Below are 14,386 nucleotides of genomic sequence, written 5' to 3' on the forward strand. Positions count from 1 at the left end.
AAAACAAAAATGTTTGTTTTCGTATACATTACCTTTTTCGTTTAATATCTCAGGTTAGTTAATACTTGTCTTGTTGTCGACTTTTCGATTTAAATTATATTGTGATTTTTTAGCAAATTTAGTAAATGATACTGTTTGTTCGATTTTTATATATTAAGAATTTTTATAACAAAAATCGTTAATCCTAAATACTCTTAAAAAGTACATATTTTTTTTTGTGCATATGAATCATAAGAAAATGATCACCTCGATTATTTTTCATCCTTTTTCAAAATCAACAATTAAGTATAATAATAATAATTATCTATAATTAAATAAATGAATTGTTACAAATTCGATTGTCGATAAGATGACGTATCAATTATTTTTTTGTTTACATTATTCTTATAATTATGGTAATTCCGGTTAATATAATTCTTGTGAGGTACAAATTCCCCTTCATAGCAGAAATTCCTTTTCTTCATAAATCAAACATTGTTTTACAGAAAAGAAAAGTATCCTTTTGTTTTTTTTTTCTTAAATAATGAAAAATAAATTATCTATTGTCTCTATAACAACTTTTTATTCAACGTTCATTAATTTTAATATACAGTATATAATAATCACATGTGATTAGACATGATCTTATAATAACTTTTAATTATCACTATATCGTAATATCACCCTAAAAAATGCGGAAATTCCATGAGATTTTTCTCGATTGAAATCGGACACGGAAATCAGGAATGCGATTTTTCGATCTCACATGATCTGCATATTTTTTTATTAAAATAATCATCTTTACTAAAAAGAGGAAAATCTACAGGTTTTAACCCCTTTAGAAATTTCCCCTTTAGAAATTTCCGTCGGATTAAGCCATCCGATCATGTTGGATTCGATGTGGCGGTCGTTCCCGACGTCCCGTAGTATAATTAGTAAAATGCAATTATCTATTTTTATCCATTTCCGTTACACTTTTGTCAAATTTTTTTTTTAATCGTTACAGAATAAGCGATAAAAATGAAACATAGAACATAATTTGAAAGTATTTTGCGTAGAATGTGTAAAATGCAATTCTCATATATCAATACATAATGTATCATTTCTCTTCTTTTTCCCAAACTTCACTAATATTTAATATATTCATTCTAAACATTTATCCTTCATATCATCATCATCATCTATATCAATTGATGTATAAATTAAATCCTTTTCTTGTGATGTTTTGTGATACATTGTTTTTTCTTTTTTTAAAATTTCTAAAAATCCAACATCAAGATAATATTCTTTAAGTAAAGTTTCGATAATTTGAACGCGATCTTCTAAAGTACCACTTGCAGGCATCTCACTAACTTTTTCGACAAATGGAATTCCTGCGGTTGATACATATTTTTTCGCAACGTTTTTTATTAAACTTTTTCGACATATCATACATGTCATGTAAAGAATAATATACTTTTGCATAAACCCCCTAAAAGAAGTTACACCATAAAAATTAATTAAAATATAATCATATTATTAATATTGTTAATTTGCTTACCATGGTGCTATTCTGGATGTTCCAAATAAGAGTATAAAGACTCCGGATAAAAAAGAGAAAAATCCACCAATTTTAGATATAAATGAACTAACTAAAATTAAAGATAAAAAAAAGATACGTTATGTCTTTATTTTTTTTATTAAAGAAAAAAAAAGAATTAAATTAGATTAATACTTGCTTCTCGGATAAACTTCTTTTTGATATTGAATAGTTGGTGACCTTCGATTTATGCCAAGTTGTATAGTATTTTGAGAAGAACTCAAAGGTAATATGTTCATGTGCGCATTCAAATCAATATAAGATTTACCTAATATTTCTCTCTCAGTAATTATAGGTGAATAATCTATGATCGCAACTTGTCTATTCGCAAGAAAAAAAGAGTTATAAGTAGAATTATAATAAGATTCACCAAATCCAACTCTTTTTAAATAAATTGATAATATTTCAGAGTAAGCACCCGTTGAGTTAAGAATATTTAAAATTGCATTACTATTATTTAAAAGAGTAGGTTGACCAGTCTGTTCTATACTAATATTTAACCATATTAAGCCTACAAAAGGTTGTACAAATTCGTATTTAGCACAAGTTGTCCGAATGTTATCAATGCTATTTTTATAGAAACATCCACCGTAGTTAATGAAATTATATTGATCATCAACAACTAAGAATTGGCAGGATGTAACATTTATAGAGTTTGCATTACAAAATTCTATGGTAATGTTACAATCGTTAATAAAATGATTACTGATATCAACTTTGGGATAAACAGAAATATCTGAAAATTGGTTAATCGTGTACAAAATAATAAAGATAATGAAAGTAAGAGAACATAGTTTTTTGAACAAAATTAAACAAAACGATTCAGTAGGCTTATTTCTTCTAAACATTTTGAAATTTGAATAATATACTTATCTCGTATGTTGTGTATGTCGTGCTTATATATATTATATTAATATGAAATCGGTCTAAGGCTGATCAAATACGTCCCGTGAAATATCAAAAAAAAGAAAAGCCACGGCTTATGAGCGACATAGTAATTATAAACCGGGATACTACGTTCTTTTGAGTTTCACATTTTAGATATGAAAGTCAATAAAATATTAAATTTTTTATTTGTTTTTACGATTATCGGAGAAGCTATTTTTCTTGTTATTTTTACCCATAACTTTATAAATCCAATTGAATTAGTAGTAATTCAATTACTATTTCCATTATGGTCCACACTTCCATTCATTCTTTTAACTGGATTAACCACAGCTTATTATAAAACTATAATTCGTACTATAATATTTCTCATTGTTAATTCGAGTCCAAAGATAATAATAGTTTGTAATATTCTATTTGGAAAATTTGAATATAAAATATATAGAATGATGATAACTGGAGTAATAATTTTAGGAATATTTCAAGTTATCTACTTAATATTATGTATTATATTGTTCAAAATTAAGTCTTGGAAATGGATTTCAGATCCAATAAATCAATTAGATGATAAATTGAAAAAAGTACATAATATTCATCAGTTTGAAAAAGCATTATCTCTAATGACAATTTCATTTCTTGGAATATGGATATTCCTAACGGAAGTAATTGATAGTCTTAGTATTAATTATTATTTTTATAAATTACTTCCTTTAATATATTTTCCGACTACCATTATTTTAATTATTTCTACTTCTATTGTTTTAGTAGCAATAGAAAAAGAATCAGTTTCGTTACTTATTTTATTTTACATAGCAAGTTTTCTTGGATTAGGAATAATTGCACTTAGATTTATCGAAAATTTCCATTTTCCTCTTTATTATGCATTAACTAAAGAGAGAATTATTTTTGGTAATAAATCCTATTCTAATATTTGAAATTTTAATCACTTTTATTACTAGATTTTTGTTTACTAATTATTTTTTTTTTTACTTTAGGTATTCTTGCAGCAATTTCTCTAATAATTTTTAATATTAATACAATCTTATGTCAAAAAAATTTCAACAAAAAATTTTATCTACTGAACTATGAAATAGAAATGCCTAAAGAATTTGATTATGATTATGATCCAAAACAAGATGATGAATCTGAATCATCAAAATCTGAATCAGAAGAAGAAAGCTTGATCATTAAGTGCAAAAAGTATGTAAAGAAAAAATATCATCAATATAAAAATGATATTTCAAATTTTTTGGAATAATTTATCGTAATAAGTATTAGAAGAAAGATATTTGTTAGATTCGGATTGCTAATTTTATTAATATCATAGTAGTTTGGATTACATGAGCCATAATAACATTTAAGTGAAATAAAGTTGTTGGTGAAACGTTCTTTTATATGCTAGCATGTTTGATTATTTTAAGGAGTGGGATAAATATTTGGGATTGAGATTCTCATTTATTTTCGTGCTTTAACAGCTGCTAAAAATAATAATGAACTGATTAAGCTTTTTTTAAATGTTTAATTTCACCGCATAGTAGAGATTATAAATTATATGATCTAGCCTATGCAATTATTTTAAACGTTTCATTAAAAATCCTAAAAGATTTTGCTATTATTTATTTCATGAGGAGTTGGGAATAATAGAGTTTTTTTTCCCGAAGAGAAAAACCCCTAATGTTCCCCTTCCCATGAAATAAATGGGTAATCCTCTGGAGCGTGTCACTCATTAATTATTATCTTAAAACTTAAATTATTTTAAACTAAAATTAGTAATTTCCCGGCTATCTATATGAGGCCGGAAAATAAGTCAACGATCATTTATAAACTCAGCTAATCACTCGCTATTTTTAAAAATTAGTATGAAGTGACACTTAGTGCGATAGAGGATTATTATACTTACAGCTTTTCTTGATTTATTTTGTAAAAGGAATTTTAGGTTATTTAAACTGAAAAATGAAACTTACGGAACAAATTTACTTTAGCATTTGATTTTTTTTAAAGAAATTTTATTAAATAAAAACTTACGAAAATTTATCTTGAAAAATATCATTTCTTGTTTATTAATTAGTACAATTTTTCATATTTTTAAAATATATGTATGTAAAAATGAAATTATAATATTATATATGAAAATATAATAAAATAGGTTGACTTCGTTGTAACATTTATATTTGCATATTATTTAAATTACCTCAGCTTATGCAAATTCGTCATTAGATTCAATACCATCTTTTAAATCAGCAACAAGATATAAGTATAACGATAAAATGAAATGTATTCACGAATATGCAATACCTTGACATTTGGTCGTTTCAACATTAAATTCTAGTCATTTAAGAATTACATCATAATTCTGGCAAAATTTTCAATGTTTCGAGAATAAAATTATAATATAAATTTGTAATTCCGGCCAGCATTGTAAATTTGGCCTGAATTAGTTTAGCATTAAATTTAAATGACAAATGACAAATGACCTGAATGACTAGGTCATTCTAAGGTCATTCAGTGGTCATTTCAAAATAACCAAATGACCTGGTCATTTGCCATCATTACGGCTCAAGGAATAGTCACATTATCTTATTAATCAAATTAAGTAGTGGATAATTATTTACGGCTAATTCATATCATCAGTTGTTTTAGTATTAAGATACTTTAGACCTTAAGAATTAAGTGTCCAATGTCTTAAAGTTAGATTGACGATACATTGCTTCCAATTGCTGCTTAATGCTCACAAACGGAAATAATAATTCAAGTTTGATTGAAATCTGATTGTTTATTAATATCTTTTACAAGGTGTTAACACAACTTTAATCTTCGAGTTGTCGAATTAGGAAATTTGACGTAATGCGACTTTTCGATTTCCATATTTTTTGTTTGTTTTATTAAAATCACCATCTTGAGGAATCAAACCCTTTAAAATTTCTGTCTATTGTATAATCTATACTTGTCCAAATACGGAATTGATTGCGATGGTTTAAGCCACCTAATCATGTTAGACTTGATGTGGCGGTCGTTCTCGACGTCCCGTAATACTAGCCCTGTTCATTTCTAGATCGTATCGGATTGACCAAAAAAAATGTATAACCAATGATCGGATTGGTTATATATCCATAATAGCTTGCTTATAGGGCAAAAAACACGTTGATGTGTTGTTATTATGTTTAATTATCAGACAAATTTTGTAGATCGGCTTGACTGACCGCTGAGGCGCTAACCGCATCAGCAACCAATTATTTAAGGGTACAAATTTGCGATCAATCCGGTCAGATCACAGGGCTACTGCATAATTAGAAATCAACAAATTGCATTATCATTCTATTTTATCTATTTCCGTTACACTTTTGTCAAATTTTTTAGTCGTTGCAGAATGAGCGATAAAAATGAAAAAAATAGATCATAATTCGAAAACATTGTACGTTAGAATGTGTAAAATGCAATCCTCATATATCAATCAGTACATAGTTTTAATAATATACTGTATCATTACACTTTTATGTTATTCTTAACTTCACTAATATTTGATATACTGTATTCATTCTATACATTATCAATTGATATATAAATTAAATCCTTTTCTTGTGATGCTTTCATTGCTTTGTGAAACATTGTTTTTTTCTTTTTTTAAAATTTCTAAAAATTCAACATCGAGATAATATTCTTTAAGCAAAGTTTCGATAATTTGAACGCGATCTTCTAAATTACCACTTGCAGGCATCTCACTAACTTTTTCGACAAATGGAATTCCTGCAGTTGATACATATTTTTTCGCAGCGTTTTTTATTAAACTTCTTCGACATGTCATTGTCATACATGTTATGTAAGGAATAATATACTTTTGCATAAGTTCCCTAAAGAAGTATATAAATTAAAATATTATTCTTATTATTATTTACTTACCATGGTGCTATTCTGGATGCTCTAAATAAAGAGTATAAAGACCCCGGAGAAAAAAAACAATTTAGATATAATTGAACCAACAAAAAATTTAAGATAAAAAATTACGTTATATCTTTATTTTTTTTCATTATCTCCGTTTTCAAAATGGTGTGCGCAGTTTATTTGTGATTGTATATTCGAATACTAATATTCGTTCGGTTTTCTGTCCATATTTTGTCCGAGTTTCGTCCGGGTTTCGGTTTTCTTTTTAACTGCGTAGTGCGTACATCATTTGAAAACGGCGATAAAGAAAAAAAAAGAATCAAATTAGATTAACACTTGCTCCCGGGATGAAATTGAATAGTTGGTGACCTTAGTCTTATGCCAAGTTGTATAGTATTCTGAGAAGAACTCAAAGGCAATATGTTCATGCGTGCATCCAAATCAATATAAGAATACTTTTCTGCGCGACTTTCAAGGCCAAATAAATATGAACCAATTATATCTCTTTTAATCATAGGTGAATAATCTATGATCGCAACTTGTCAATTCGCAAGAAATAAAGAATTATAAGTAGAATTATAATAGGTTCCATCAAATCCAATCCTACTTAAATAAATTGATAATATTCCAGAGTATTAATCTGTTGAGTTAATAATATTTAAAATTGCATTATTACGGTATTATAGGTTGGCCAGTTTGTTCTATACTAATATTTAACCACATTAACTCTAATAAATCATGTACAAACTCGTATTTAGCACAAGTCATCTGAAAGTAATCGGTATAGGCATAGCTGCATTCGTTAGCGGGAAAGAACTCCCACTTCAAAGGAATGTTACGAAATTTTCTGCCAAGTAGGTGTGGAATGATTTTTTTTACGGCTAGCTCTTATTTAGTATTCTCAAATTGCCAAGATACTTTAAACCTTACGATGGGTAGATCTTAAATATTGGATCATTGCTTGCGGTTGCAGGCACTTGCAGCAGCAGATTCTAATATTAAATATTAATGAATTACCTATATTTAAATAACTGAACGAGATAATTTAATTTTTTTAAAAAAAATCCATTAAATCCATTATCCATATTTCATATCTTTACCCTTCGTTTTTCATATTTCGGCTATACATTCAGAACCAATCACGCTGGGCTTTTTCATAATAATCTTTAATACAGTATTAAACAGGGTGTTTAGTTTTTACACAGAAAAAATTGAATGTTATATTCGAAGATTCATTCCCATAATGAAATATATCGATCTTCTATTGACAGCAATCCATAGACACGTGCTTTGCGCAGTAAAGCGAGTTAAAAATTGCATTGTCGCACGAAATGTATGAAGCGAATCCACAATATTTTGCATAAATAGTCCACAAAAAAAGTTGTCTTCCTTCATTTTATTCATTTTATTCATTTTATTATATTAAATACTTTATTTTATTAATAATAAATAATGACAATATTGACATTCCTTGGTTGTGCTTTAACGGGTATAAAAAAATATATTTTTATATATTAAATTTAACTTCTACGCTAGTCAAAAAATTGAGAAAAAAAAATCATTTATTGTATTTATATAGCATTTGGTCCTTCGCTCGCTTTATTCTTTTTAACAGTTGCAAAAGATGCACAACTTGTTATTTTAATGATATCTAGGTAAGTAAATAAATAAAACTTTTTTGATAATAAAATAAATATATATATTGTTTATTATTTTCACGGAAAATAATTTCATTTCTTTTTTTTAGTGCATTCTTTTGGTTAATATCGATATTATTAGCTTCTTCGATTTGGTTTATTTCTAAATCAGATGCAACAGAAAATCCGATTACAATATTATATAGCGTTTTATTACAAGAATTATTTCGTTGGTTTTTTTATAAAATAATAAGGTAAATTTTTTATAAATTTATTTTCAATAATTTATTTATTATTTTTTTTTATTTAAATTAAATAAATAATTTATTATACAGTCGAGCTGAAAATGGGCTTATACTCGCATCTGCTAATCCAACATCACCGTATAATATACCTACTTTTGCTTTCGGTAAAGATTAATATTTGATATAGTTGATTTCTCTTTTTTTTTTAAGAAAAAAAAACTTCTTTTATTAATTTATCCTTTATTCGTTCATCATAATGAAATGTTTAGTAAGTGGATTGGGATTTGGATTTGTGAACGGATTGGTTATGTATATTAATCCTTTAATTATTTCGATTGGACCTGGAGTAATAATGTGCAAGTCATGTCCTACTTTAACATTATTTTTTACCGGAGGTAAAGTAATTTTAAATTAAAATCTTTCTCTTTTTTTTACATTTTTCGCATATTAAATATTTTATTCATTACTTTTTTTTCCTTTTTCAATGTTATCATTAATGCTTTTAGCAATCACAACATGTTTATCCATATTATTACATACAACGTGGATGATTCTTGCTTTTGAAGGATATAGATACCCAAAAAGAAATTATTATTATATTATTTGGGTATTATTAAGTCATTTAGGATCTTCTTACGCTGTAAGTAATTTTTAATAATATTATAAATGTCCTTTCTAACCAATTTTACTTATTAACTAACTGTTTTCTTTATATATATATATATATATGTATATTTTTGAAAAAAAAAAATTTTTTATAATAGACAATGTTTAGTCAATCAGATATAAAATCCGGTTGTGTAATTGGGTTTTCAATTAATATAGTATTATTGATTATTTCCATCGTAGCTTCAGTGAGGACATTGAAAAAAAAAAATCTATAAATAATTTATTTTATAATTCGATCATAATTGCAACATAGAATAATTAAATAGAAAATAATCATAATAAATTATTTAGTTTAATTATTAGAATTATCAAAGAAAAAAAAAATTCAATATTTAATATATTATGATGAAAACATTAAATTATAAAATTGATGGGGGAAAAAAATAATATATGTAATTATAATAATTTTTCATTCCCAAATTCCACTTCCACTCCAATTTAATTTTCCTTTCATTCCTCTGTTGTTATTAACCGTATTCTCTACAATTTTAACACCGTTACGATCTAAATTTTGCAAGATAGGATTATAAATATGTGGTAAAGTTGGCGCTAAAATACCCGTATCTCTAATTTCTCCTATAAAAATACAAATTTAAACAAATATTAGTATTTTTGATTAAAAAAGTGATTTAAATCAAAAAAAGGATTTATGATTATATTTATGTAATTACCTCTTACAATCATTTCAGTTGCTATAGCTGCTGGTAATCCAACAAGTTGCGCCATTGCCGTGTATGTATCTAAAGATCCAAGACTTACTAGCGTAGATGTTTTGGTTCGCTAATTAAAATATAAAAAAATATCTATAATTAATATTTAAAGATGATAGATATTCTTTAAATAACAATTTTTTAAATCACCTCTTCTCCATTTTTCAATTTAATTCCGAAATCATGATGTAATACTAATAAATCTCTTTCTCCTGGCTTATATTGTAACTTTTGTTGTAATAATGAACAAAATGTATCAAGTGATGTTGAAGTGTTTGCTGTAGATGGTATCAATGATGATGATAATGATGTATTTGAATCAGGAATTAAAGATAACCTATAAAAGAAATTAAATTTATTTTTTTTGATTTATTTTTTTTGAAATTTAAAATATTCTATTATATAAATTATTATTTAAATACCATTTCAAAGCATCTACAACTTTTTCAACCATTTGATGATTTTTTGATAAATTTAATTTTTCAGCAATTGCTGATATCCTTGAAGCTTCAGTAGGTTCGTTATTATATGATCCGAAAAGTTTATGATCGAGAAAATCTGACTACAGTATTTTTTTTTTAAAAAAAAAAACATTTGTTAATTTAAATATATATACATATATATATATATATATGATATTAATTAATAAATTAAATATACCCATGTAAAATATTTAACTTCTTCAGTATTAGTATCTAAAAACCCAAGTTTATAAAATGAATACATAAGATCAGAATATCCCTACAAAAAGATATTAAGTTGTTATAATTCATAATATTAAAATATTTTAAAAAAGAACTTATTATTTATATACCTTGTATCTTAATGTTCCTCTAAACATTGCACTTTTTGTTTCTAAAGGAGCCAATCCATAAGTATTAATATATGACAAGGAATCTCTATTCGCAAATCCTTCAAACACAAGTCCAGGATAAATAGTTACTGTTGGAAAATGAGATTTTAACAATGCTCCTCCTGGAATTTCTTGATGCTATATTATAAAAACATAAAAAAGAAAATATATAAACGCTATAATTAAAGAATCGAAAAAGAATAAAAGAATTAACCTTATAATTAACTCATACTTTTCCATTCATCCAGAAACTTGCATCATTTAATGTTGCTGTAAGGGTACCTCTTGGTGACCAACTAAATTTATATCCAAGTGGGACGTCTGAATCTTCTGGAGCCGGTAATCCTCCACACCATGAAATAAATGACGTTACCTATTTAAATAAGAAGAAATTAGTTTTAAATACTGCTATATTTGCAAATTTCTATTAATAATATCTTACCTCTCCACCTTCAGCTTTAACTTCGTCAATAATCTTCATGGCAGATAAATGATCGATTCCAGGATCAACTCCTATCTCGTTAAGAATTGTAATCCCAGCTTGTTTCGCTCTAAAAAAGAATGTTACATTTAAATTATAAAATCAATATATGCATCTGATTTATTCGATTTACTCCTACATCACGCAGAAGAATCATATTGTCTGGATTTTCAAAAAAATTTTATTTTTACCGTTCATCTAGTGCTTTCATTTCAGATGAAATATAACTAGCTGTGACCATATTTTTCCTATGTGTAATACACATCTCTGCAACAATTGGATGTAAAGGTGCTGGTAGAAGGCTAAAAAGAATATAATGCGTTGTAAATTAAATAATTTAATACAATATAAAAGATAAATATATTACTAGATAATAATTCACTGTAATATGATTACTTTATCTTAAATAAACTTTACCTAACGACGACATCAGCTCCTTGAACCAATTTTGATAACTCTTCCTTTTTGTTCACATCTAAATCGACAGTTTGAATATTTTGATTTCCACGCGTTAGAGCAATAGCTTCAGCTCGCATATTGCTAGCTAATTAAATAATATAACGAGTTAGAATCACAAAGCACAAAAAGTTTTATTATCATAATTCTTGTAACTTTATTAACAATACGGGCTGCTAAAGTAAAACTTTATTATTTTATATAACTATTGGACTATTTATAACAACTACGCTAATTTTCCTTCTTTTCTAAAGTAGAGAATTAAGTACATTAAGAACAAAAAGAAAATTAATATAAAAACATAGCACGTGACTTACCAATTATCAATGATAAATCCTCCTGTTTGCTCAAATAATCCACTAAAGGTTTAGCTACAAATCCACTTCCTAGTAATAAAATCTTCTTATTGTCTTTTCGAGACTCTAAAGATGAAATTGAATTGTTGCTCTTTGGCAATAAATTATATAAATCTGTGTGTGAATCTGTTAATTTTCCATCTTTTGCGATAGTTGCTCTTGAAAGTACAGAATTTTGATCAATCTTTCCATTAATCTAAATCGAATAGGAGTGAATAAGGATTAATTAATTAGTTCATGTTTAATTACGATCAACTTGGTATTATTATTTACTAACCAAATCATTCATAAATGGATAAAGAGATTTGCTGAAATGTTTGCTGCTTTCAAGTGGAATTTCTGTAGGGAGAATGTCAACTGCCATTATTTGCGTTCCTCTTCCTTCATCACTATATAAAAAAGTTAGGAAAAATTGTTAAATTCAAATCCAAGTGACGCAGTTCTATATTTTAAATTACATACTTTTTATGTTCTTTGTTATTAACAGCATCCACATAATAGAATGGATCATCAATTGTGGTTGAATGAGAAAGACATTCCAACGCGCCCTAAAAGTAAAATTAATTAAAAATTTTTGCAAAATTACTATATTTTACTGTACGACAATTATATTCTTACATTTATATCACAGCTTATGTCAGAAATAGCTAATAATCTATTTTTGTTGCTTGGATCCGCCTGAATAGCTCTCAAATGTTCGTTAGTTAATAACCTCGGATATCGTGTATCCCAATAAGATCCATGTATGAGCATCGTAGTATATGGAGCAATCTATTATGATAAACTTTAGAATTTTTTTTTTCCACATATATATACATTTATTTATTTATTTATTTACCTTTGTGTGAAATTCACATTCGTATTCGTTGGGATTAGCATAATAATCACTTTTAGATATAAAATATCCCAAATTCTTATGAACAAGATAATCTTGAAGTTTAACTTGACAACCATAAATTTTCTTGTTGTTATAATTATCTGTTAAAATATTGAAAAAGTATAAGTATTATAGCATAAATAAACCAATATTAACTCTATTAACTCGAATTATTAATTGTTACTTACGCGGTGTTGAAGTGCATTCTTTTAAATCCTTAGCATCTATGTACTCATGTGGCAAGTGTTTGAATATCTCTTGAGCCCCCTTCAAAATTCATATATCTTTTCATTAGCTTTAGAAATTAAATTTATTAAGGAAAAAAAATGCTTTTCTTACATTAGAAACATTCCCAGTTCCTGTAAACACAAAAGTCATCGGACCTAAATCTTTAGGTAATCCTTCAGTAGCAATTGATTCGCCCACGCTTTTGACTGACGATAAAGCAGAATCGAGAGATTTATACGAATGTGACATTGCAATGTGCTGTTTAGTGATTAAAAATACTGTTAATCGACAACAATAAGTAGAAAAAGGAATATTAATTTATCAAAATACCATGAATGACGTATTATAACCCAATCCCAAAAGTCTTAATCCCAATCCATGAAGTCCGTCAATCATTCCTACGAAAAAAAAAACCTAATATAAATACAATTGTAGTAAAAAAAAAAGTTTGTGCTTAAATATTTATCCTTACCTGCGTAACCAGCGTGAGTTCCGAATAATACCAGACGTTTTTTCTCCTCGTTTGTCATCAATTCATAATCAATCAGTCGTATTTTCTAAAAAAAAAGTGTGGCGCAATAAAAGTTAAATACACAATTTTTTGCATATAAAAATTCGAATAAAAAATATTTAACCTTGTCGAGAATATCTTGCAACATTTTCATATTATAACTTTGTCCCTTATGTGTGTGAGAGAAGAATATATGCGTCTTATTCGGGATTAAATTTTTAGTTGGAACTTCCTTGATCCCCATTATTACATCTGCAATCGAAATGTCTTCCTGAACTACTGCGCCAGCCTAAAAATCGAAAGAATTAATTAAATTTTCCATTCAAAGTGATATTTCCACGGTCACATGATATGTTCTCACGGTGGTTCTATTGCAAGTACCCGTTAAATATTTAATACGTACTTGTTCATATTTTTCATTGCTGAATACACGTTTATTGCATGGTTGCACGTATACTTTTACACCTGTTTCTTTGATCAATTTTGAAACATCATCAGGCGTCAATGCAACTCTGCGTTCCCATCGACTTTTGTCCTCACGACGTAACGCAAGTGTATTTAATCTTCTAATAACAGTTTGATTTAAGTAACGAGAATTTGAATGGTATAAAGCAGGGATACGATTCATTTTAACGGTCCGATTTATTTCAAAATTATGATCTTTCTTGTATTTCTTGTATAGACCCCAGTCGAAGGTCTTTTTTATAATTTTGAAGCTTACACAAATCGGTCACGCAATTACCAAATTGCAGATCAATATTTGTTTTAAGGGGCGTGAGAACTGAAAAATGATGTATGGATGCGTGAGAAAAAAGTGACGCAAAAAGTCCACAATGAACTTAAAAAAACAATATTTAAGAAACGAAAAAAAGAAGTATCAATGAAAGAATGATTATTTTTTTCTTTTTTAGTTCCAAGTTAAAGAACCTTTTAATATTATTTCAAAATTTAAGTTATCCAATAAATAATAAATAGCTTTTTCTTGTGAAACAACAAATCAAATTTGGTTAATTTTCAATCCCTTTTGTTTTTTTTATAATT

The 14,386-nt window shown here is 26.9% G+C and overlaps 5 protein-coding genes across 6 annotated transcripts; 2 read left to right on the plus strand and 3 right to left on the minus strand.

Moving 5' to 3' along the window:
* Positions 1–1,122: 1,122 nt before the first annotated feature.
* Positions 1,123–2,406, minus strand: OCT59_008975 (uncharacterized protein; the record flags this gene model as incomplete). Its single annotated transcript, XM_066133233.1, has 3 exons — positions 1,123–1,450; positions 1,520–1,606; positions 1,694–2,406. 3 exons carry the CDS (start codon positions 2,404–2,406, stop codon positions 1,123–1,125), a joined length of 1,128 nt encoding a protein of 375 aa, XP_065999694.1.
* Positions 2,407–2,889: 483 nt separating this feature from the next.
* Positions 2,890–3,701, plus strand: OCT59_008976 (uncharacterized protein; the record flags this gene model as incomplete). Its single annotated transcript, XM_025325826.2, has 2 exons — positions 2,890–3,352; positions 3,439–3,701. 2 exons carry the CDS (start codon positions 2,890–2,892, stop codon positions 3,699–3,701), a joined length of 726 nt encoding a protein of 241 aa, XP_025179354.2.
* A 2,289-nt stretch (positions 3,702–5,990) lies between these two features.
* Positions 5,991–6,837, minus strand: OCT59_008977 (uncharacterized protein; the record flags this gene model as incomplete). Its single annotated transcript, XM_025325825.1, has 2 exons — positions 5,991–6,291; positions 6,659–6,837. 2 exons carry the CDS (start codon positions 6,835–6,837, stop codon positions 5,991–5,993), a joined length of 480 nt encoding a protein of 159 aa, XP_025179353.1.
* An 829-nt stretch (positions 6,838–7,666) lies between these two features.
* OCT59_008978 (uncharacterized protein) lies at positions 7,667–9,185 on the plus strand. Its single transcript, XM_025323488.2, has 7 exons — positions 7,667–7,811; positions 7,902–7,977; positions 8,070–8,213; positions 8,295–8,368; positions 8,474–8,599; positions 8,711–8,844; positions 8,969–9,185. Exons 1-7 carry the CDS (start codon positions 7,775–7,777, stop codon positions 9,086–9,088), a joined length of 711 nt encoding a protein of 236 aa, XP_025179352.1. The 5' UTR covers positions 7,667–7,774; the 3' UTR covers positions 9,089–9,185.
* Positions 9,186–9,282: 97 nt separating this feature from the next.
* On the minus strand, positions 9,283–13,973 carry OCT59_008979 (uncharacterized protein; the record flags this gene model as incomplete). Of its 2 annotated transcripts, XM_025316971.2 has the most annotated exons (21): positions 9,283–9,449; positions 9,545–9,653; positions 9,734–9,920; positions 10,006–10,145; positions 10,244–10,324; positions 10,398–10,574; positions 10,669–10,809; positions 10,879–10,987; positions 11,109–11,219; positions 11,335–11,461; positions 11,691–11,925; positions 12,007–12,118; positions 12,192–12,277; positions 12,348–12,500; positions 12,568–12,707; positions 12,795–12,873; positions 12,946–13,092; positions 13,165–13,232; positions 13,307–13,391; positions 13,470–13,634; positions 13,749–13,973. In XM_025316971.2, 21 exons carry the CDS (start codon positions 13,971–13,973, stop codon positions 9,283–9,285), a joined length of 2,844 nt encoding a protein of 947 aa, XP_025179351.1. The 2 variants fall into 2 exon arrangements, with proteins under 2 accessions (XP_025179351.1, XP_065999695.1); XM_066133234.1 differs by lacking the exons at positions 11,691–11,925; positions 12,007–12,118; positions 12,192–12,277; ... (6 more) ...; positions 13,470–13,634; positions 13,749–13,973 and having other exon boundaries at positions 11,335–11,453.
* Positions 13,974–14,386: the final 413 nt, after the last annotated feature.

Source organism: Rhizophagus irregularis, chromosome 17 (genome assembly GCF_026210795.1).
Source record: "Rhizophagus irregularis chromosome 17, complete sequence".
Taxonomy (NCBI): Eukaryota; Fungi; Glomeromycota; class Glomeromycetes; order Glomerales; family Glomeraceae; genus Rhizophagus; species Rhizophagus irregularis.

Excerpts from the sequence above, each read along its gene's own strand:
- OCT59_008978 (XM_025323488.2), top strand. The coding sequence starts at position 7,775 with ATGACAATATTGACATTCCTTGGTTGTGCTTTAACGG. Across the intron at positions 7,978-8,069 it reads GTTATTTTAATGATATCTAG|TGCATTCTTTTGGTTAATAT; the intron begins GTAAGTAAATAA and ends TCTTTTTTTTAG. Across the intron at positions 8,600-8,710 it reads AACATTATTTTTTACCGGAG|CAATCACAACATGTTTATCC; the intron begins GTAAAGTAATTT and ends TAATGCTTTTAG.